The sequence below is a fragment of the Nilaparvata lugens genome, chromosome 5, assembly GCF_014356525.2.
Source record: "Nilaparvata lugens isolate BPH chromosome 5, ASM1435652v1, whole genome shotgun sequence".
NCBI classification, from domain to species: Eukaryota; Metazoa; Arthropoda; class Insecta; order Hemiptera; family Delphacidae; genus Nilaparvata; species Nilaparvata lugens.
The window spans coordinates 38,166,251-38,191,232 of record NC_052508.1 but is presented as its reverse complement, the minus strand read 5'-3'; the positions used below and the strand labels follow the sequence as shown (position 1 = coordinate 38,191,232).

General features: G+C 34.5%; 2 protein-coding genes across 2 annotated transcripts; both read right to left on the bottom strand.

Annotated features, from left to right (window-relative positions):
• Positions 1-959: 959 nt before the first annotated feature.
• LOC111054370 (dimethyladenosine transferase 1, mitochondrial) lies at positions 960-21,692 on the bottom strand. The gene is made up of 4 exons (XM_022341390.2): positions 21,458-21,692; positions 15,162-15,837; positions 12,038-12,234; positions 960-1,122 (listed from the first exon to the last, which is right to left on the bottom strand). Exons 2-4 carry the CDS (start codon positions 15,435-15,437, stop codon positions 960-962), a joined length of 636 nt encoding a protein of 211 aa, XP_022197082.2. The 5' UTR covers positions 15,438-15,837; positions 21,458-21,692.
• On the bottom strand, positions 1,129-12,031 carry LOC120351355. The gene is made up of 2 exons (XM_039428303.1): positions 11,239-12,031; positions 1,129-2,190 (listed from the first exon to the last, which is right to left on the bottom strand). The coding sequence occupies exons 1-2, from the start codon at positions 11,737-11,739 to the stop codon at positions 2,176-2,178; spliced, it is 516 nt and encodes a 171-aa protein (XP_039284237.1). The 5' UTR covers positions 11,740-12,031; the 3' UTR covers positions 1,129-2,175.
• Positions 21,693-24,982: the final 3,290 nt, after the last annotated feature.

Here is a 24,982-nt window from a genome sequence, read left to right as displayed (position 1 = left end):
CTGACAAGTGATTACACAGATGTGTGGAGAAGCTAGTCCAAAGACCTTGAAGATGCATAGACTCACATGCAGCGCTAGTGTCGTACTTGGAATTGAAATCGGCCATTGAGGGGGCAACCTATAAGATTATTACATACCAATGCCTTTGTAATCTATAATATTGCACATATATAGATATAATATCGCATGCTAAAATACCCCAATGGCGGCCTTCAATTTCAAGTAAGAGCTATCATTGGGAAGGCATTGGCATTGTGGGTCTATATCTCTTTAAGGTCTTTGAGGTAGTCTATTGCTGTATTTCCATAAGGTCTATAGTTTCAATCAGGTACCTGTGGATGAGAATACTGCGTGAGGTCTACTGTTCACAGAACTACTAGTTATTATAAGAAAAAAATACATAATACTCATATTAAAGGTATGAAATATCGCTTTTAAAGTGAATCAGTTTATGTAGGACTATCATATTATTATTATTAGCCGTGGATCTCCCGAAGAGGAATTGATTCATTTTTAGATTGGTGGCATTCTCTATGTTCCAGATTGGAATTCCATAGAATTCAGATTTTTGCAATGAAAATTAATTTACTAACCTGTTCATGTAAACAGCGGCTTAGCAGATAACAATTCATTAAATTTTATATAGGTCTGGACACACAGAGCGATCAGTACGGTCTTAGGAGGATATAAATATCTAAGATATCTATATATATACCTGTATCCCATATCTATAGGTATCTATTCTTAAAACGATGTAGATATCTAAGAAGTCTATACCTATAAGACTGCTCTCTATGTTTCCAGGCCATCAATCTAATCCAACAAGTGCCTAATGTAATGTGCCTATGTATTAATTCTATGAAGGGATTTTCAATGAGTTTGAATACCCATGCATCACTGGTGCACGATGGATTCGAAAATTGAAAGGTTTCTATCGAAAATATGGCTATAAATAATATCTAACCTGGTATAGTGAAAGAATGTTTGACATGACACCAATTCTGGCACATGACTGACAAACGACATCGCTGGGGGGAACCAATAGCAGCAACCATTCTCTCGGCCACTTCTTTCTGAAAGGTCAAAGTCATCTGTACTCTACCATACCTCCAAGCGTTTGTTCTGCAATACAAATAACATCGTTAAAACTCCACCGTAACAAACTGTGGCGTATTTATAAGTGAACAACACTCATTCGTTTGAAAGATAACCTAATTCAAATGTATTTATTTATTCACAGTTCATAAAAAACAAATCAAATATATGATCAGAAAAGAACCAACAGGCCTAGCCCAAAACTGTTCCATTTCCAAAATGTATTCAAGAGAAATTGACATCTCTATTTATCTGAAAGGCCTATATAAGGATACTGAATTTTCTAAAAAATAATGAGGGAAGTAAATGTTCTTGGAAAATACAATATTATTAATCGTGATTGATGTCTTTAAATTTTGAGGCAGCTGAAGATTGAAATGGATAGCGTAAAATAATTTACTGTTTTTGTAATATTTTTTCCGATTACAACAGCTATTGCAAATTTCTCATCCTCCACTTTCTGGCCTAGTCCTGTATTTTGTTGAAAGATCTCTGGAGCTTTTGTTGACAGAGATCTGGAGCAGATCTCTGTAGTATGAACATCACTGTCGACTGCTAGTAGGGCAGTGTCAGTGTCGCCTGCAAACGTCGCTGTGCTATTCTCCTCCTCCACATTTGGAATATCACTGGTGAAGAGAAGGTAAAGCACTGGCCCCAACACACTTCCCTGTGCAACTCCTGCTTTCTTCTCTCTCATATCAGAATATGAATCTTCATGCTTGACTCGGAAGTACCTTCCATCCAAATATAATTGCAGTATTTCTGTGAATTGCTTGGGAAGCAGCTTCTTCAACTTGTAAAAAGTCCTTCATGCCATACTTTGTCGAAAGCTTGTCCTATGTCAAGAAAAGATGCTGAACAAATCTTTTTTCTTCCAAAAACTTCTCTATCACATTAATTATTCTATGTACCTGGTCACTTGTGGAGTGTTTTCTCTGAAACCAAACTGATTATTAGGAATCAATTGTTTACTCTCTATAATTGGCTTGAGCCTACTCAATAATTACCTTTCAAAAATCGGTCTGTATGAAGTTACTTCATGTGGCTCTTTTCCTGGCTTGAGCAGCATTATAACTTCAGCTACTTTCCAGATTCCTGGTACAAATTCAAGTCTAAATGAAGCATTTAGTATGAAGCAATTAGTACAAATTCAAGTCTAAATGAAGCATTTAGTATGAAGCAATTAGTACAAATTCAAGTCTAAATGAAGCATTTAGTATGAAGCAATTAGTACAAATTCAAGTCTAAATGAAGCATTTAGTATGTTTGTTAACTTGATGAGTGCTTTCCTTGGCAGGTGCTTTAGGACTAAGCCATTTATCAGGTCAAATTCTGGAGTTTTTTTGCATTGATAAGGTTAATTTCCTTTTAACTTCTTCCACAGAGACACGTAGAATTTCTTGATTCTCTTGCATAAAATTTTCATCAGTTGCTAAATCTTGTTCTTGTGGTTCATTATTTGGCTGGAAAACTTTAACAAGATGATCTGCGAATATCTGTGCTTTTCCTTCATTGTTTCTAGCCTATTCTCTGTTTTTCTTTCTGATTGGAGGAGCTTGTTGAATCGGTGTTTTTATTTACCTAGATGCCTTCCAGAGCGAGTAATCAGTGTTTCTCCCTCCTATGAAGTTGCGCAATTAACCGTTGATCGATTCATTTTTAATAGATTGTATCTCTTCAGTTCTTGAGTTGGATTATTCAGCAATCTCTTATCTTGGGGAGAACGTGGATGCTGCCACTTTCTTCTAGCTCTTCTTTTCTCCGCAATCATTTCTCTTATTTCTCTTATTTAGTTACTTCCAGTTGTTCTTCTTCTACTTGCTTGTGGATTATTACACCATGCTGCCTGTTGTATATCGGCAACACATTTTTACAACTCGTCATCAATCTGATCTGCTTCATTAACGGTGAATCAAGATGTATTCTTTCCTCCAGCATTTGTTGAAAGCCATCCTAATCTGTATGCCCATTAACTGATGTGGTGCAAGGGCTTTTTCTGTAGAAAAGTGTCAACTTCAGGATAATAGGGGTGTGGTCTGAGTTAAGATCAAAGCTTTCCTCAATTTGTAAATAATTCACTGAAATATTCTTTATAGTCCATATAGGACCACCAGAAAGGTTATAGAGGGAAAATTTGGGAAGACGATTTTTGACCCTGCAGTTCTGTTTAGGGTATTAAGGAGGTAAACATATCAAAAGTCTCCACCACTACCCCCTGTGATGAGGGAGTGGGGGTGGTTCAAAGGTACCATTTTTTTGTTTTTCGCATAAAACTCCAAATTTATGTACCCTAAGGACTTGCCTGTCATATAACAAATTAAATTTTACATGATTTCCTACAATATTTCCTATAATATTGAGTATAAGTTGAGACTTCGAACGGAGCGGTTGTGTTTTTCGATTCTCCGTCTATCGGCTCTTATCTTGTTTTTCGTTCAAACCAGTATTGTTGTGAAAATGAGTTGTGTCAAGTGTCACAAAACAATTAGAAATAGTGTCAGTATTAATTGCAGTTTGTGCAATGCTGAATTCCACTCTACATGTGTGAATTTGAAAGCTGAGGAAGTTAATTTCTTCCGAGAATCATCAGAAACAAAGTGGAAATGTGATGTTTTCACTCGTGAAAGAAGAAGAAGCCTGCACAGTTCGGAAGGGAGGGGTAATTCTGAGGCTGATAGTGATAAAGTGAAGAGGTCGGGGGGATCAGCCGTAGCCACCCCCACTTCTGACTGTCTTTCCCCTTTGGACTTACAGCGCATCGCAGCTACTGTCAAAGATCTGTTAACAACCGAAATAGCTAAACTTATTCAAACTGAACTTGCTCCTGTTAGAAAAGAAATATCCGAATTAATAGTGTCCGTGGACTTTCTGTCTAATGAATTTGATAGTTTCAAGAAGGATTTAACATCTCAGAAGAGTGAAATAGAATCTCTCAAACGTGAAATCGCTGAGGTAAAAAGTGAAAATACGTTAATTAAAAATGAAATGGCTGAACTTCAGCGGTATACACGTAAAGACAACTTGATTCTGTCTGGAGTTCCGGAATCGAAGAATGAATCTGTGTTCGAAGTGTTTGACCAAATATCTAATATTTTGGGGAGCTCGATGAAATCTAAGGACTGCTTGAGCATAGCTCATAGGATGCCTGGTAGGGTGCAGGGCGCAGTAAAACCCATCGTCTACAAGTTCATTAAGCGGCAGGACAAATTAGCATGGCTTAATGACTTTAAAAAAATGGCTAGTAAAGATAAATCTGGTCCGGGTATCTCGACCAGTGTTGTAAACAAAAAGCTGCCAGCTGGGCGTATTGTGGCTCACGACCACCTGCCACCTTTCTTCCTGGAGCTCTTCAAAAAGGCCAAACAACAAGCCTCCACCAAGGGATACAAATTTGTCTGGATCAGGGACGGCAAGATATTGTTAAGGAAGGTCGAGGGAGGACAAGTGCTACATATTCGAGACGAGAAGGACTTGAGCAAGATAACATAAACTTTAAGCATGAATATAACAACCATTACAGGACATAATTTTTTTTTTAAATTCCATTCAATTTAATAATGAATACTCAATATAGTTTCGATGAAGTAATAAATTTGGAATGTTTTGATACGATAGAGAATGATGATATTATTAGTTTTGATTTTCGTTCTAGTATAGATGGTGAAATAACAGATACTGTTGATTTTTTAAATATTATACATATGAATATTAGAAGTATCAATAGGAATTTTGATGAGTTTGTTTATATTTTGCAAAATTGTACAATAAAGTACGATATAATAATTCTAACGGAAACTTGGATGACAAAAGATAAGAATTTTTATTATAGCATAGATGGCTATACAGTTATTGATAAGCCAGGGTAACTGAATAATAGTAATGGATTATGTATTTTTGTGAAAGAATCGTTTGATGTTCATTATCTTAACTTTGAAAATTCGGCTGCAGATATTATTGCGATTAGATTAGTAGCTTTTAGTCACCCTATCACATTATTGGCAGTGTACAGATCTCCATCCTCAAACATAGAAACTTTTCTAAATGACTTAGATGTGAATATGTCTAATATTCATAAAAACGAAAATGTTCTTCTTATTGGAGACTTAAACATTGATATTTTAAGTAACAGTAATTTATCAACTGAATATAGCAGTCTTCTGCAAATGCATGGTCTGCAATCCCTGATAAATAAGCCTACTCGTATTTCAGGTCACACAAAAACATGTATAGATCATATATTCTGGAAAAATGTTCATTTTGGAGAGAGTTATGTACTGAGCTCTATACAAAAAAACCTGCATAACGGACCATTTTTGTACAACTTTTCATTTGGGAAATCCAATCACAGTTTTAGAGAAGAGTGGAGAGATCTTTACTGAGAAAATTAACTACATGAAATTGATTGATAAGTTGAAGGGGGAAAGCTGGGAAACTGAAACTTGCTTCAATGAAATCAATGTGAATTTAGATGATAAAGTTGATAATTTTTACAGTAAACTAGATCACTCCAGGACTTATTAGATCTATTAGGGAAAGAGACAAAATGCATAAAAAATTAAATAGTCAACCGTTCAATCAACAACTGCGGAATAAATACAAAACATACAGAAATACATTAAATAAACTTATAAAACAAACTAAATTCGATTATTATAGAAATAAAATATCGCTTTCCAAAGGTAATAGTAAGAAGACATGGGAATGTATTGAGGAAATTTTAGACAGAAAACGTGTGTATAAACCACCTGACATCGACCCGGAAACGCTGAATAAATATTTCTCTGAGGTAGGAAGAACTTATGCGGAGAGGATTGATACTGGGGATACATTGCAGTTGGTACATTCACAGAATTCACATTGTGATGCGACTAACACTCCAAATTCATTTTTTATGTACCCAACGACCTCTGATGAGGTATTGCTTACTATTAAAGATTTAAAAACTAATTCTTCTCCTGGGGTGGATGGACTAGGAAATATATGCTTAAAAAATATATCAGAATACATAGCGAAGCCCTTGTCGATAATATTCAACAAATGTTTTGAATTAGGCCATTTTCCATCTCATTTCAAAATTGCAAAAATAATCCCTCTGTATAAATCAGGTGCCAAAAAAGCTCCTGAGAACTACCGTCCCATAAGTCTTATTAGTAACCTATCTAAAATATTCGAGAAAATAATTAAAGTACGAATTATAAAATATCTAGAAAAATATCAATTTATAGCTGATAATCAGTACGGTTTCCAGGAGGGTAAATCCACTGAAGACGCTATGACTGAACTGGTTAGAATAGTGACCGATAATTTCCAGAATAATAAAAAAACATTGTCAGTGTATCTGGACTTGGCTAAGGCCTATGATACCATTCCACACAATACCCTTCTGAACAAATTAGAGAGAATAGGTTTCCGTGGACCAGTGTTGAAGCTATTTAAAAGCTATTTGAGTAAAAGAATCCAGACTCTTGGTTCTAGTAAAGTTACACTGTCAGAATATGGCCTTCCACAGGGGACAGTAATCTCGCCGATTTTATTTTTGATCTATATTAATGATCTTTTGAGGATCCAAATGAATGGTTGTCATGCAATCTCCTTTGCTGATGATACAGCCCTAATATTTTTACAGCATCTAACTGGCGAGAGGTCAGGAGTTTGGCAGAATCTGGTCTGGCCCAAGTTAAGATGTGGCTAGATCACCACACTCTAACTTTAAATATAAGAAAAAGTGTTTTCATGATTTTCTCACCATCTGAAAGGTCCATACCTGCAGACATATTTCGTAACGGAATAAAAATTCACTCAGACTGCTGCGCCTATCATTATAACCATAGTGAAGGCTTACAGGGGGGAGGTGGAGACTGTGCATGTCAATCATTAGAGAGAGTGAGAGAGACCAAGTACTTAGGTGTGATATTAGATTCTCAACTAAAATGGAATACGCACATAAATAAAACTTGTCAAAAATTGAAACATATTATCCACAAGTTTTACAGATTGAACGGTCTGGGAGACTTATCTATTTTGAGATTAATATATTTCGCTTATGCTCAGTCTGTATTTCAGTATGGGATTAGGGTTTGGGGTGGAGCATTGGACACACATTTCAACAAAATTTCCTTGATTCAGAGACGTATAATAAAAGCTGCCCTTGGTCGACCCAGACGATACCCCACACATCTTATTTTTACAGAATTCCCAGTCTTAACAGTTAAACAACTTTATGTGAAAAATATTATACTTTATATAATTAAAAACAGAAACCTATTCACACCACAAATCAGAACTTATAATTTTCGAATGCAATCCAATTTCCAAATTAACAGAACTGACCTTACTGTATGCCGGAGACAATTCACATATATAAGCAATAGGTTGATCAATTTAATACCATCGAACCTAATTACAAGTAAGACAACAAAAACTAATATAAAAAAAATAGCAGACTGGATCAAATCAATAAACATAGCTCATTTTATACACATATGAAGTACTTTCAACAACTTTTTTTAAATAATTGGGTCCAAGTTCTTTTCTTTTTTCTTTTTCACTTCAATAAATTTGTTAGTGTTGTATTTTGTTATTGATACTCGCTGCCAGCACTCAAACCTTAGAGGTTTTGCAGGCAGCGCCTATATAATAAGTTTTATTATCAAAGTTTATTTTTATGTACTTATAGAAATTGTTTATATTAATGTGTAAAACTTTGTATTGTCTATTTTGATTTGTATTTTCGATATTATGGCAAATAAATTTGATTTGAATATTCATTTCAAAAACTTTTTCTATACCTCCTCTAGTTTTCGAGATATCATAGCCACCTCTAATAGAGGGCCCCGGTCTACGATATTGCAATGTCGCAGCGTAGGCCTAGAATCTACTAATACATGATTGGTGTAAAAGATCAGCTGGTATTTTTTTAAATCTTTGTCACCAAACATGTATTAGATTCTAGGCCTACACTACGACGTTGCAATATCGTAGGCCGGGGCCTTGTATTAGAGGTGGCTACGGAGATATCCGCTCTTGAAGGTGTGACATTTATGAAAAAAAAAAACGTTTGCCACCAGTTTTTTTATTTTTGCACTTATAAATTTTTAAAAATCGATGGGAAAAATCCATGTTGATAATGAGCTTATAGATCATTAAATTCTCTTCAATTTGATGTATAATTTCACGCAATTAACGAATTCCCCTACACCTTTTGCAGCAACTTTAGTGTTGAGTGTGAAATCTCTATTTTTGCAACAAAAGACCAATTGACGAAGGAATTTGGAGGGAATGTTTTAAACAAAATTTTTGACTTTGCTGCTTTGTTGAGACTAGTAAGGAGGAACTAGTCTCAACAAAGCAGCAAAGTCAAAAATTTTGTTTAAAACATTCCTTTCAAATTCCTTCGTCAATTGGTCTTTTGTTGCAAAAATAGAAATTTCACACTCTACACTAAAGTTGCTGCAAAAGGTGTAGGGGAATTCGTTAATGCGTGAAATTATACATCAAATTGAAGAGAATTTAATGCTCTATAAGCTCATTATCAACATGGATTTTTCCCATCGATTTTTAAAAAGTTATAGGAGCAAAAATAGAAAAAAAAATGGTGGCAAACGTGTTTTTTCAAAAATGTTTCACCTTCAAGAGCGGATATCTCGAAAATTAGAGGAGATATAGAAAAAGTTTTGAAATGAATATTGTAGGAAATTACGTAAACTTTAATTTGTTATATGACAGTCAAGTACATAAATTTTGGGTTTTATGCGAAAAACCAAAAAATGGTAACTTTGAACCACCACCACTCTCTTATCACAGGGGGTAGAAGTGGGGACTTTTGATAATTATGTTCACCTCCTTACTACCCTAAACAGAACTGTGGGGTCAAAAATTGTCTTCTAAACATTTCTCTCTATATCCTTTTTCGAGCACTTATTGCCTGGACTATTATAAGAAAAAAATTCTATAAGATCAGGGATCTTTCTTGCGTCCGTTGGCCAGTAGGTTGAAAGAGCTTCACATTCCGACTTTCTTATTGCTTCATAGAGCGCTTTTCCTTTAGGGTTTGTTAATCGTAATCCCCAAAGTACAGAGTCCGACATAAAAACCTGACGATTTTTGAGGGATGAAAATTAAAGTGTGTTTCACACAATTAAAAATAAAAACATGTAATATATCAAATTAAAGATCAAATTTTGCAATTTACAGTGAATTACATAGATTACTAACAAAGTCTTTTTATTTTAAGATCATGTTATCCCAATGTTTTCCGTTACGTTTCACACACTCACTTAACCTAATTCTAAAATTTGCCATTGCTCGCTCAATCATCAGATGTGGAACTGCTTCAACAGGGTGTCCACTGAATCAGGCTCAGAAAATTCCCGTACAATTCCCGTAGATTACCCGTATATTTCACGTTTTTCCCAGTTTTCCTCGCTGGTTAAAACACATGATTAATATTAGTCCAGGCAACGAAGACTTAATAGGGGAAAAATCCATGTATAAGCCAAAATTGGTACAGTTGTAGGGGAAGGCTTCTTTAAACAACATACTAAAAGTACTGACCGGTGGGGGTGGTGCTAAGGGGGGGAGAGGGGTCTAAAGATGCATTTTTTCTGTTTTTAGTGAATAACTCAAACACTATGACCTCCAGGAAAAAGGTTGTCATTAGTGAAATTGAACTACGTAAAATTCTCTACAAAAAAGGTCCTATGCACTTTTTTGATAGGATTAATAATAGTGGAGATATAAAGTGGAGAAAATAGGGAAAAATATTCATTGTACAAAATTACTATAGTTAACGGTTACAAATTCCACTTGTACTACTACAAATAATAATAATACTATGTGGAGTTTTCAATAGTTTGTGCGAGTAATCCTAGTCAAGGTATGGAGGGCTTAAAGTCAAGATAATGTGACTGTGGAAAGGGGGGAGCAGACGGCTGGAACGTGCTGGCGTGCTAACCCCCCACCCCTACCACCACCACCACCGCCGCGCAGTCACGCCAGTGCCTCCCGCCTCCCACCAGTCAGGCGGGGAAAAAACTAAATAACATAAAATGAATAAAAAAAAATACGGCGAAAACTGTATGGTTATGTTTGATGGTTACAATGATGACAACAGCACAAAACGAGCAGAGCAGAAGCGAAGAAGGCTCACAAAAACCTCGTTTGATATAAACTTTCATGAAAATACGACCATCACAGACCAACAGGAGCATTCCCTAGCTAATGAAAGGAACAAAACAAGACAGATCGACATGTTAATCGAGAAGATGATGGAAACAAGTATTGAAACAAATTTTGCCACCTTATTTTCAACCTGAGACCAGAGAGCGCACAAAATTACGCCCAGAGGGATTTTGAATTATACATTTAAATTGTGGCAATCAGAAGATATTATTGTTTGAAACCTAAAATTAATTAAAATTGATTATTTTGTTGAAATTTTACTCGTTTTTGTAACTCAGAACACATTAAGGTGCGTACAGATAACGCGCCGCGAACATGAGCAATTCACTTTTAATCAGCTTATTATATCTGTATTTTTACAGAAACGGTAAGACATAGATATAAAAAGCTTGGCAGCTGATTAAAAGTGAATTGTTCATGTTCGCGGCGCATAAATCTGTACGCACCTTTAAATATAGAGTGACTTCAATTTATTCAGAATTTTATAATCTGAAAAAAGGCGAGAGCAAATTCAACTTTTCGACGACTGGATTTTGCGGAATTAAGCTGAAAACTAGAAAGTGAACTGAAAATACGAGGTGTTTGGGCCATTCTGTATCTAGCACAATTTTGCATGCAAAAATTGGTCTGGACTTCTCTTATGTATCCAAACAATATAATGAAAAATCAAAACTACAATATTATATTGAAAGAACACCCCCTTTTTCATGTCTATATTGACTGGACTAATATTAAACAGAACATTTTAGGTTCTGAAAAACATAATATGTGATTTGATTGACTATCAAAAATTACAACACCGATAATACCTCATTTTTCAGCTGCAGATACTTTTTTAAAGTTTTTTAGGAGAGTATCCAAACTCATTATACCATCCACTATGATAGGAGGCGGTGGCATTTCTTTTTTCTTTTTATACTCTGAAACAGCATTGGACTTTTCTACTGCAACAATTTTATTTACCTGACGAAAACTACGAGCAGGCTCTTCTTTTGGTTCAGGAGACAATGTGTTGTTTAGCTTCCTCTTCTTCGTAACACGTTTGTTGCGAACCCTGATCCACTCTGTCTCTTTTAACAATTCCTCTTCGTTTGTTGAGTAGTTCTCGACTGCTTCAGTTGTTGCTTGAGCTGGACGAACTGGACTGCTTGACTGTTGCATATCGATGTTCTCTTCAATTTTCCGAAATCGTAATTCCAAGTTTTCAATTTTTCGCAGTAGTTCTTCGTTACTTTTCTCTAATTGATTCCTCTTCTCATTCGACTCCTTCCAGTCGATGAAGAGCGCCCCCTCGGCTGCAGATTGAAGCTTATTCGATTTTGTGTAGCGATCCGGGGAACACTGGATCTCTGTTGTGTTGGTGGGTTCCATGATCTCGTTTTTATCTTCCTCGTTTCCCTGCTCTTCAAACTCGAGCACATGAGAACTTTGAAGATTCAACAATTTTCCAATTGGTGTTGACATTGTTCTATTTCACGAACATACTTCACGGAAGGCCCTCATATTCGGCTTTCACGACCGCGAAAATGCGAACGCAGAAGATACTGGAGGGCCGCGCGAAAGTAGGTCACTTCACTTGCATAAAGACGGCGGATTACAACTGAAATTCGATGCAATGTTTTGTCCCACTTACTACCGTGAGCAATCATATGATGACTCACTACTTCTACTTCTACACTACACTACGTACGTCTGCACTGTTCAAGAGCTCATGCGATACTGATATTGCAGAATAAAATAATTTATTGAGGACTTATTTTACCTTTCGGCAATGCTATTGAGCCAACGAATGATGAGATGAGTAGCCACATTGAATGGAAGATTGCCTATAAGATGGATGTCGGGAGGTTTCTCACTCCATTCTCTTTTTCTGTCTTCGCTGAACATCTTATCCATTTTGAAATTCATTACATCGCCATAGATGATATCCAGTGGACAAGGTGATGCCTCTGAGAGCATCTATAAACAAAGAGTTTATTCAGTGAAATGCGTGCTACGATGAGTTCATTTTATTCGAACAAGACAAAACAAACGTGATAAAAAACATGAACTTTTGCTTTTGCAGCAGAAGAATTATGAAAGAAATGTTCTATACCCTCAACTGTGGAATAATAATGATGAAATTTATTACTAAGCTTATCATCAACAAGAAAAAAAAAGAGTCCAAGAAATCCAATCAAAATTTTGCAAGAATATGAGACGTTTTCTGTGACATAAGAATAGACAAATTAATAGCTTGCCCAGCTTAGTTACACATAATCAACTTCTGAGAACCAGAATTTTTGGGACAGAACAGTAAACGATAAACATTCATTTTTAAGACAAGATACGATATTTTTTTGCAAACAAACAAATATATTAATAGGCAAAGAGGCACAATACATTCATATAAAAAACATAAAATTGAATAGAATACATAACATTATACTACTAGTCCAGGCAACGAATGCTCAAAAAAAGGTATAGAGGGAAAGTTTGGAACATAATTTTTTACCCAGCAGCTCTTTTAAGGATAGTTAGGGGGGTAAACATATCAAAAGTCCTCACCCCTACAGGGGGTAGGGGTGGTTTGAAAGTGCCATTTTTTAGAATATATCTCGAACAATATGCGTCTTTCAGAGATTTTTGTCGAATACAAAATTAAAGCTTACAAATTAGCCCACAAGTTTCATTTGTAATATTTTTTCATATCTGTCATATTTTACTAGATATGAGCTCTTAAAGGTGTCACAATTTGAAGAGAACCCCTTCCGGCTCCGATTTTTTAATGTTTTTGGCCCTATAACTTTTTAACAATTGATTGAAAAAATCCGTGCTATTCATGAGCTCATAGAGCATAATATTCTCTTCAATTAAACGTATTATTACGCATCTCCCTATGATTGTTGCAGCCGTTATAATGTTGAGTGTAAAATCTTCAGTTCAACAATAATAGATAAATCGACAAAGAAATTTGGAGGGAACGTTTGTAACACAATATTTGACTTCACAGCTTTGTTTGGACTACTTGGAAGGTAAACATATCAAAAGTCCTCATTCGTCGCCCTTGCGCTTAAGGGATGAGGGTGGTTTAAAAGTTGCGTGTTCTGTAACATTTTCACCTAAAATTGAAAATAAGCTCGAAATTCGAGAAAATTTGATTATTCGATTGCCAACTGTTGATTCTATAAAATCATTCACTATTAAGAGATAGCAGAACTCGTGTGTCTCCAGCGTTATTGTCCTGTCACCAACTGGCTCAGATCTTTGAATAGTAGACTTGAGATGCGCGTGAATACTAGCGTCAGGTGATTAATTTTCATAACGGCAAGAAAAGTTGTGTGAGTGCGCCACACCAGATTTTTGTGTCGCTCTACAGTGTCAAGTGACGGCCCATATAATGTCATTTCAGTCGCTATGGAGAATTGGAACATACAACATCATGTGTTCGCTTTCGAGCAGTTTTTTTTTTAGAAACAATGAATCTGTAGTCACAGTGCAACGTCTTTTCCGTCAATATTCTGACTCGATCCACATTTTCCGGAGTACGAACTGAACGAGGAAGACCCAGTGGGACTTTTTCATCACAGAACCAGTACTTCTAAACACTGCAACCCATCGGAGTACAGTATTTCGATCAGGCACTGCACCTCGACGTACAACTCTGAAATATTGACAGAAAAGACGTTGCACTGTGACTACAAATTCATTTTTTTAGATTCATTCAGTGAAAAAAGTGCTCGACAGGGAACACACGATGCTGTACGTTCCAACTCTCCATAGCGACTGAAACGGCATAGTATGGATCGTCTGCCAACATTTGTTCAAGGGCAATATTAATATTAAGTTTTTTTTTTTTGGTCCTGCAAAATTCAAATCAAATTTATTCACCAATTAACAACAGTGTTACAAGAATATAAATAAAAAATCTTTTGTTAAATAATTGGCATGGCTAGAAAAAGGAATCTTGTGCTCTAACCACGAGTTTAAAACATATTTAGTTCACACATATTCCTCACTATATTTAACATGATTTTAGAATTAATACAGCTCTTTAAAATATAATCAACACCAGTACAATACAGATAGATAAATAAAATAAGCAATCATATAATTAATGTAATATAGTTAATCATATAATAAAACCAAGATACTTCAAATATTCAAGATAGCCATAGAATTACAAAACAGATTAGTGGACATTTGCATCTTTCAATAAACATATTACTAACATAGAACATAATTATTTCAGAAAAATTGAAAAATACATTTCCTTTATCAATTGGGAATTTCAAAGTAATAATTTATTTTCACCCATTCCTTTATTGAATTAAGTTTAGTTTTCATTTTATTCAATTATTTCTTTAATACGGTATGTGAATATTTTCTATTTTAGTGATAATAATGTGAAATATTTCTTCTGTTTGGTTTTGAAGCATCTAAATTTAAAAATCTAGCTACTTTGTAAAAATAATTAAGGTCTGAAAATTTTGTGAAGTGAACAACTACAAGACTTAACCCATTTCGGTCTATGTGTAACCTTATCTATTTGGGAGAGGAATAGCACAAGGTTACCTTATTTTTTCTCTCCCTATCATTTTGATGATGTACTTATTGTATGAATCAATAAAGAATACCCCCTCCCGTCACCGAGTACTAGCGGTTCGAAAAACATGCGTTTCCTCTGCACCACCCTAGCCGAAAACAAGATTACTCGTAGTTATAATTAATTTTATCTACCAACACCAAGGTTACTCGTAATTCTAATTGCTTTTATCTAGCATTGCTCGGCCACCTCGGCCGCTGCATTCAGCGTATGAAAGTGAAACACCAATTGGATGTTATTGAAATGAAAGATTATTAATGGAAAAACTGCTAAGAAATATAATAGTAAGAAAAACAGTTACCTCCAGTGGAGCTTCGAATCGTTTGTCCTTTTCAATAACAACGATGCGTGCAGGACTTTTCCTGATTATTGATCTTGTAATGGAGCCAGGGCCTGGACCAACTTCGCAAACTTCTCCATCTTTTATTTTGCCGGCAGCAGCGACAATTCTATCAGTGATCTTAGTCTCCAGTAAAAAATTCTGAGATAGATCTCGCATGGCACGCAGCTTGTACAGGCGAATTATATCGCGGATAGTGGGCAGGGGTGGAAGGCGTGCGTGAACTAATTTCGACATTTTGAAAAAAATTCAACTCAAATTGAAAATTTTATAATATAATCAAGAGGTGATGATAACAAATTAACAAATCAATAATAAAATAAAATGACCAACTGAACTATTCTATAGTGCACTAGCTTTCGGTACCAGTTCAGGTTCTTCAAAGTCATCAAGAAAAGTCTCCTGTTTAATGGCAGCTATCGAGTAGCCGTAGATGCCGAACGCAATCGCACCCAGAGCCAGCCCAGTGAATGAGTTTCGGACCCTGATTTTCTTCAACCGCTGCACACGTTCCAAGTTTTGCTGCTCGACAATTTTCATGTAGTCGAGTGTGCTCTTGTGCATAAGACCAGATTCTTTGCTCAGATCAACTTTCTCCATAGGCTTCTGATCCATTGCTTTTCAATATGCCTAGTACCTGCGAACAAAATCAAACTCACATTCAATTGAACAAAGTCAATTTAGTCAAATAATTGTACAGTATGTTCAGTGACAGCTTAAACTTGATTGAATTAGCTGGTAGTTTAATCTCAATATGAATCACATTATATCAAACAAAACTTGTCATAGATATAATCCAGTTTAAGCTGAGAATCTGTTTAAACTGGGATTGTGCAAATAGCACTGTAGTCCAGTCACTATATACATTGGTGCATGCAATTTATATTGTAGTTCTGATTTTTTAATATATTATTTGGGTACATAAGAGAAGTCCAGAACCAATTTCTTCATGCAAAAATTCCTTGTGCTAGATACAAGATGGCCCAAAAACCTCGTATTTTCGGCTCATTTTCCAGTTTTAGGCTACTTCTGCCAAATCTCGTAATCGGACAGAAAAATTTGCTCCCGCCTTTTCTTTAGATTATAAAATTCGGAATAAAATGAGATCATTCGGAACTCTTTATCTACAATGAGTACCGTACTTGAGTTATGATTTTTCAAAAATGAGTGAAATTTGAAGAAAAAATCAATTTCGATGAATTTTAGTTTTTGATCAACAATATCTTCAGATTGTTACCATTTAGATGTATAATTCAAAATCCCTCTGGGCGTATTTCTGTGCTCTACAATCTGAGATCAGGTAGAGCGCTCTATCTCATATAGATATGGATGTGAAAATTGTCCCCTTCTACCCACTTCAATAAATAATACTTTCGATTCCAATACAATTCGAAAGTTACAGAAGATTTAAAAAATGGCGATTTCAGTTTTCACATTTTTTTGTGATTTTACTGTTGATCAAGAGTTGTTGAAACGAGTGTGATACATCATAGAAACTCACGATTGATCCCAAATTGTAGATAAATTCATCCTCTACGTTTTCAGTTGCCTAAAATCCATCTTAAATCACTCTCCCCTATCATAGAACTGCCAAAACCGTTAATATGAGAAAAATATCTATAATTTCCGGATTTTTTTCAACAATCAAATCTCACTCTACGAACATATTTTTTCTCATTAATCGTTTACAGCAGATAAAAGAGAAAATTCTATTGTACATTTCAAGATCAAGTAATGATTTTTATAATAAGGGATTACCGAGATACATAGCTTTGAATATAGAAATTGGCCATTTTCTGTGAATTGGAATATGGGCTTAAGTACACTCAACAATAAATTTTCTATTTTTCTACCGAATTTGACTTACGATACATGATTTTGGACCGCCTTGACAAGCCGAGAAGAATGAAGTGTAGTACGATGAAATCTGAGCATTGTGTCGAAAGTTATCAGTGTTTGAAAATTTGATCCTTGAGGTGTCCTTAAGCGCGCCTCTCCACTAGGAAATACTGAAATAAAGTGCATCTAACGGTTGATTCTCATAGAACATAATCTCATGAACTTATGTCATTGTGCGAAATATCAATGTGCGGACAATGTAGAGCACTAAAATTTTCTCAGGATAACATTTTTTCCCAATCAATACTTTTTGAGACATGAGCGCCTAGAGTTTAAATTTTTGGGACAGAACATTTCAAATTCGGTACGAGATAAATCCTTGAAATTCAAAGGATGAATTCTTCATGGTATTGTTGATTGAATAAAACAAAAAGTTTCTGAAAATATCAATTTTTAAGAAAGTTGTTCAATTTACTATAAATGACCAAAAATAACGTTTTTGATTTTGTTTGAAACATAAAGTTTTTCAACATTTTATATTTCAAGAAAATGTTTGTTTTATTCAATCAACAATACCCTGAAGAATTCATCCTTTGAATTTCAAGGATGTACCTCTTATCGAATTTGAAATGTTCTGTCCCAAAATTAAAACTTTGGGCGCTCATTTCTCAAAAATTAATGATCGAAAAAAAATGTTTTCCTGAAAAAACGTTTTCATTTTGATAGCTTGATGATATAAAAATCGAAAAACTTAAAAAAATAAAAATATCACCAGTAGTTTATTTTTAGCCTTTGCACAGACGTAGACTGCAAGAGAGTATAACTTGGCTTACTTAACTTGCTAAATAATTAATTAAAACTACAATTTCTACAACACAAGTTTGTTTAACAGCTGTTGTAGCTATGGTGATAGTGATATTTTCGAGCTCAAAATTTAAGTGATTTTATTCTATGTTTTGTAAATATTTGAAGTTTGGCTTTTTGTTTTAACGGAAGTTTCATTATCAATCTATCTAAATTTGAAATTCTTTGTTTTATTCTGAATCATAGTTTTAGATTGAAGATTTGGTGTTGAAATTGAAGTGAACATAACCTACATAACATTTGGACGATTTGTGACAAAATCAGGAAATTGAAGAAGTTTTGGGCAATAGCCTGTTTTTTCTTTTCCGACTATTGTATTGTTTGCTCTATCTAATAAATAAATAAATAAATAAAAAACACACCTGTTTAATCTATATATATATAAGCGAAATGGCACTCACTCACTCACTGACTGACTGACTGACTCACTCACTCACTCGCAGAACTAAAAATCTACCGGACCAAAAACGTTTAAATTTGATAGGTATGTTCAGTTGGCCCTTTAGAGGCGCACTAAGAAATCGTTTGGCAATATTTTAACTCTACGGGTTGTTTTTAAGGGTTTAAAGTTCGTCTTTTAGCATGTATATTTTTCTTCTCCCAATCTCTTAATTATAATTGGAATTTCCATATCATATGTTACTATAGAACTATAATCTAGATAGAGTACCTCTTCGAAACAGTTGTTAACTGGCAACTAAATTAATAATTTTGTCAGGTTGGCATTAAGTTGAGTTAACTTTGTTAGGTTGGCATCAAGTTGAAGATTTAAATGCATTTATCGCGGAAAAATTGATTGAGCACTGCTACTTCAATCCTGGGAATATTATATTACTAGCCGTCAGGCTCGCTTCGCTCGCCATATCCGTTTAGCCAGACATTTAGTCAGGACCCCCGACTGGATTGTCCTAACATATGATAAAAATGCTCAAATGAAAAATGCAGGCGAGCGAAGCGTGCCTGCTGATCTCATTCTTGGACGATCCAGTCAGGGGTCCAGGGGGCGAAGCCCCCTGCCTAGACGGATATGGCGAGCGAAGCGAGCCTGATGGCTAGTTAAGTATAAAGTCTCTTAATAAAGTCTGACCTTTGCATGGGAAAATTCCTTCACCAATTCTTCAAGATCTAGGAGCTGAGCTATTTTATGTTCGTTAAACCACTCAGACCGCTCAGGAACCCATGTTCCTGGGACATTGTTGATCTTAGAAAAGTCTTCATTAGCTCGAGTTCGGAAAAGCTTCTTTTTTATTACTATTTGAATTACTATTTATTACTATTTATTTTTAGTTATAACTATTTGAATTTTACTATTCACATTATTATGAATTTATCATTTATCTGTATTTTAAAATTTTCCGTTCCTAAAAATTTGCAGCCCTCAAAACCTGCCGCCCTGGGCGGCCGCCCGGTCCGCCCACCCCTGGGGAGAGATTTCTAATTATTGGAATAAAATTATCAATGTTCGCATTCATAGGCCATTTGAGTATTGTCTTGCCCATTTAAATCACCAAAATTAAAATTTCTACTCAAGAGTTGTAATATTATATTGTATGAAGCTCACATATCATCAAAGTCAATATTGCTATTATTTTATATTGATCAATTTTTTTTATCATCGTAATAAATACTGATATATCTCGTAACCTGGAGTTTGTTCTTTCTTGCTGTGACCTGTTCATAATACCCGACCAACCTCATGCTATCCATTTATATTTAAATATTGATCTGAATCTGAATAATTTTAAAGGAGATACCTCCAATAAAATATTTAATTTAAATCAGCAATACATTGTTCTGATTAAATCTACATTGGAAAAAATCACTTCTGAAGGTCATTCAAGTTCTCAGGCGTTCAGCCATCAATATTATTATTTTGAGGTAATTAGTACATTGTACAGCAGCGGCCAACATATAGGACCATAGAAATTATAAGGTTTTCCTAGTTTATTCTATTTTTGACCCTGTCTGGTATGATTCGACACTTTTGACCCAATTGTTGAATGGTAGTGGACTGGTTTGAAGGTGGAATTGTTTTGTATTTTACAATACTGGAAATCCTTATAAATATATTTTTATCTTGACAAGGATTGTAGCAGCAACACCTTTGGTAAGAATCTGCAGAGATATTCTGCAAAGGTTATTGAAACATCTCATAGCAAATATTGCTTCAATCTCTATACTGAGCCCATCAAGGTCGTGTTCCCTATACATCGTCAGAACCCACATTCGTTTTATCAACATTGCTATAACGTGGAGTATCTTAAAATTATTATCATTGTCAATGTGTACAGAGTACGACGTTGCATATACATAAGTGTAGGTCAGGTTGGGCAACATATAACATGTCAACGTCAGTGTGGGGCATACAAAAGAAGAGGTTACATATTACAAAACATCATTTTCTGTCGAACAACATAAACGTTTAATAAACGGAGATTAATCTATTTCAGAATCAATGCAAATGTGAAATTTGAATACGCCTTGAAAACGGATGACGATATCAATGTGCGGACAATGTAGTTGGTGATGATGGTTGAAGCTGGGAATTAGGTGTTTTTTCAGTTTAAAATATACACTTGAGATGAAAAAAAAATGTTTTTACCAACACCCAATTTGTGCTCTTAGGTCTAGATTAGGCTATTATTTAAAACTTATAACACTATTATTATGTATTACTAAATATAAAATTATTATTTTGTGTTAACGCAATTATTGTTACTAGCAACAAAAATGTTTTACCTTGTTACATCTTTAGTCTTTATGTCATTCAGTAGTCCAGTCAATATAGACATAAAAATCGGGGTGTGCTTGCAATTTATATTGTAGTTCTGATTTTTTAATATATTATTTGGGTACATAAGAGAAGTCCAGAACCAATTTCTTCATGCAAAATTTCCTTGTGCTAGATACAGAATTGCCCAAAAAACTCGTATTTTCGGCTCAAGTGCACGTCCAGTGCCAACATACCTGTCATCAAATTTTTGGTTGGGATCGATTTAGTATGTTATTTTGAGCACAAAATCACAAAAATTAAACGGCGCTCACTATTGTTTTTAAAATAAACTAAGTTCAAAGTAGCAGAACTCTACATGCATTTAACCTAGAAGTAGCAACCATAAGTAGCTAAGGTTAGGAAAAGCTGTAGGTTAGGAAAAGCTTTAGGTTAGGAAAAGCTTTATGTTAGGAAAGCTTAGGTTAGGAAAAGCTTTGGGTTAGGAAAACTCAGATTAGGAATATCATAATTTGATGATTTAAATAATCAAAATGGCTGCTACTCATAGGTTAAATGCATGTAAAATTTTTGTGATTTTGTGCTCAAAATAACATACTAAATCGATCCCAACCAAAAATTTGATAATAGGTATGTTGGCACTGGACCTGCACTTACACCCAAAATATTAAAACTATGAATATTAGCGTAATACTGTGTAGTAAATAATCTTTACTTTACTATAATGATTACCGTACTAATACAAGGTCCTGAAATGCAAATCTGATAAGGTTATGTTAAGTCTTATCGTTTATTAATTTAAAAAGGTTCACTGTTTACTTACTTTAATACCGGATTAAGAGAAGTAGATTGTGATTGTATTTCATTGATATTCACCACAATTAACAATATTAAGTAAATTAATACTTTTCTAATAAACAATGCAAGAATCGGCTGCATTGAATCATTGAATGCTGAATTTGGTTTTGTCGCCTGTGGCCTGTCTATACAGAATATACAGAATGGAAACTTGTAGTCAATCGCCTATCTAACCAATGCTTTTTACATGACGCCAATACTAAACAACTCACGTGACCTTGGGAAGTTCCAATCCTGGTCTTCTGATTGGCTCGTAGCAGTGAACAAGATCAATTGATCCGGATCATTGAAGTGATCCGAACCTACCATCAATACTATTACAATGCGGCGCTTCCTAACAAGATGGCGGATTTTAGCATCAGGGTACTAGCCAAGTTTCCGTACTGTATGTATACTGTGTCTCTACTGTCTAGTGTCTACCTGTCTAGTGTCTTTGTCTTTTTTCTGCTATCTTAGATCAGTTATAGAATTAATAGACACACTGGGAAGTCTAGCCTCTGAAGCCAACATCTACTGTCATGTCTCCTAATCGTGACGTCATCTTCGAATAGAAAAACTTTCAGATTGTGTCTATTACAGGAGGATGTAAATTATTATTCATTAAAATGGTAAACTACAGCTGCGCTCCCGCTGAAATAGAGACAATTCGCTATGGAAAACAATGTAAACAAACTCTACAGAAAAGTTTTCTATCTGATGCTGACGTCACGATTTGGAGATATGGCAGTAAATGTTGGCTTCATCGACTTTCAGTATAAATATACAATAGGTTGTGTCTATTTTATAACTGGTCTAAGTCTGCTATAAAATCAAAAACTCTTTAATTCAAAATCAAAGACCTTAAAGAGATATAGACCCACAATGCCTATGCCTTCCCAATGATAGCTCTTACTTGAAATTGAAGGCCGCCATTGGGGTATTTTAACCACTGAACTCTATACTAACTGGAATGGACTAGCAACACAAAGAAAGTGAGGCAGCTGGTAAAGATAGGCAACCCGCATTGCTGTGGGATTCGTCAGTTTGATGTAACACATTAGCTCTGATGGGAAAATGCATTGCACAGTTGCAATTTCTATTTTATTTCTATATTGTATTTCTTATTCCATGGAAGCGTTATTTTTCCTTTATTAAGCAGTTCATTGTTAACTTTTTGAGAGCAAAAATAATGAAATAGGTTGAATATGAATAAAGAAAAGATTCTTTTCATTTGTGACTGCAGTAGTTTTAGTATTGTCAACTTTTCACAAGCAAGGGAATAACTTTGGGCCAGATTTCAGAGAAGCGTATCATTTATTTATTTAACAAGGACAAATATAAACAGTCATGAAATGATTGGGAATTAATAAACTGGCTCATAGTCCTTATTATTCCAATCCCGAGTTTTGTTCATACACAGTCCAAAGGGGGGCTGTGTTTAATTGAAGCTATTAAACACAGTCTTATGTTTATTTTGATAGGATATACTATTGTTTTTTTGGATTATATGATTTATTGTTAAAGGAAAGATTCATGATTTATTGTTTAAGAAAATATCTAAATTTAATATAGGCCTACTTACAGCAAGCTATGAATGTAGAATTATGTAGGTGTGCATTGGTGTAATTTCAAATCATGTAAGAGTGGGAGTTTCAGAAATGGAGCAAATAACGAAGAAACATTTTATTATATTATATGACTATGATAAGCAAACAGTAAAATATGCTACATAATTACCAGAATAAAATGAACAATTTGAAATAAAAAGGTTTCAAAAATCAATTGAAATTCAGTTGATAACAATCTCATATTTTTTACAATAAAAGTAGGTAAATAAAATGAATTATGTGGACTCATGATGATTCAATAACACAGGATTATTGAATATGTAATGATAGCAATATACTAGGTATTCTGATAACATTTCAAATCATGTAAGTGTGGGAGTTTCAGAAATGATGCAAAGAAATCTATGAAGAAACATTTATATTAATTGTATTATAGTTATGACCATATGATAAGCAAACAGTAAAATATGCTAAATAATTATTATAATATTGTAAATTGAACGATTATTTATTTGAAACGGAAAGGTTTCAAAAATTATCACAATTCAGCTGATAGCAATATCATATTTTTCAAAATAAAAGTAGGTACCTAAAATAAATTATGTCATCTCATGATGATAACACAGAATTATTAATCATTTGTATTTATTCTTTTTTGAATAAGGATTAATTTGTTCTTCAACTGTGTTTCTTTATTTTAGATGCTATAGAGTAGGCCTAAATTTTCAATTAGCATAGAAACTATCACCGTATACTAGGAATGTATATCCAAATTAATTGTTTTATTTTTGGTCGAATAAACTGATCAATATAGAATAAAGCATTGGAAATGAATTTAAAACAAAAAGGTTTCTTCAAAATAATTAATAGACTAAAAATGTTTGACTTACATGTGGAATTGTATTTCATTTCCTTTTACATGCCCATTCTTGCATCCTAATGCAACACAATACATCACCATTTCTCGGTTGTATTTTTATTCAATTCTATGCATTCTATGACAAATACATCACAATATTTAAGAGAAAAAGTTGTGATCTAATACTGATAGCCCTAATACTCATTCAAATCCGTTTTTCAACTTTAAAAATGAAAAATCGTACTCAAGAGCTTCAACAACCTGCTCAAATGTATGAGTACGAGAGAGAAGGGAATCCCACACGGTAGGCCTGTCTCACTCACTCCGCCTTACACACTTTTCGCTGTAGCTTAGCATTGGACAGCCCGTTCCAGTTAGTATAGAGTTCACTGGTTCAAAATAGTATCGCTGTGGCTAAAGTTACGGTAACCGTAGCTCGAATTGCGTTCCAGTAAACATTTACGCATGCGCGGCTACCGCTATTTACAAGTGCATTATGGTGTTGGTGGCTTTTGGACTTGGTCACATGGCTATGATTTCTAAGTAACCTATTGTTTCAATCATGAAGTTTACATCCTTCCAGGATTAGAAAAAATATAGTAGTGTAAAAGAAAGAAAATTTTAAAGGATGAGCTTGTATATTATGAATTGAAGTACAAATAATGTACTCATGGTGGTGTAATGAAAAGTAAGTCCAAGTGACACCGACCCAAAAAAAAAAAAATTTTCAAGGAAAAAGCTATGCAAAGAGCCTTTAAACAAATCATTATATGCCTAAGCTATTTATTTATTACCTGAACTCCCGATTTTTTTTCTCTTTTTGGTGGGGTGTAGGGGGGTTTTGTACCCAAAACTCCAAAAGATAGATTAGGAAACAACTTCAGAAGTGATACTTTCAGTTTCAGTAGGTGTTCAATTTTCAGCTGCTCCAATATAATTATGCTCTATTCAGATATGCTACACCATACATCTGCATATATATGCACTAAGCTTACCTTGTCTAAATACAGCATTGTAATGGATATATATATATATATATATATATATATATATATATATATAATATATATATATATATATATAT

Excerpts from the sequence above, each read along its gene's own strand:
- LOC111054370 (XM_022341390.2), bottom strand. The coding sequence starts at position 15,437 with ATGTCGAAATTAGTTCACGCACGCCTTCCACCCCTGCCCACTATCCGC. Across the intron at positions 12,235-15,161 it reads GATTCGAAGCTCCACTGGAG|ATGCTCTCAGAGGCATCACC; the intron begins GTAACTGTTTTT and ends CTTTGTTTATAG. Across the intron at positions 1,123-12,037 it reads CTCAATAGCATTGCCGAAAG|AACAAACGCTTGGAGGTATG; the intron begins GTAAAATAAGTC and ends TTTGTATTGCAG.
- LOC120351355 (XM_039428303.1), bottom strand. The coding sequence starts at position 11,739 with ATGTCAACACCAATTGGAAAATTGTTGAATCTTCAAAGTTCTCATGTG.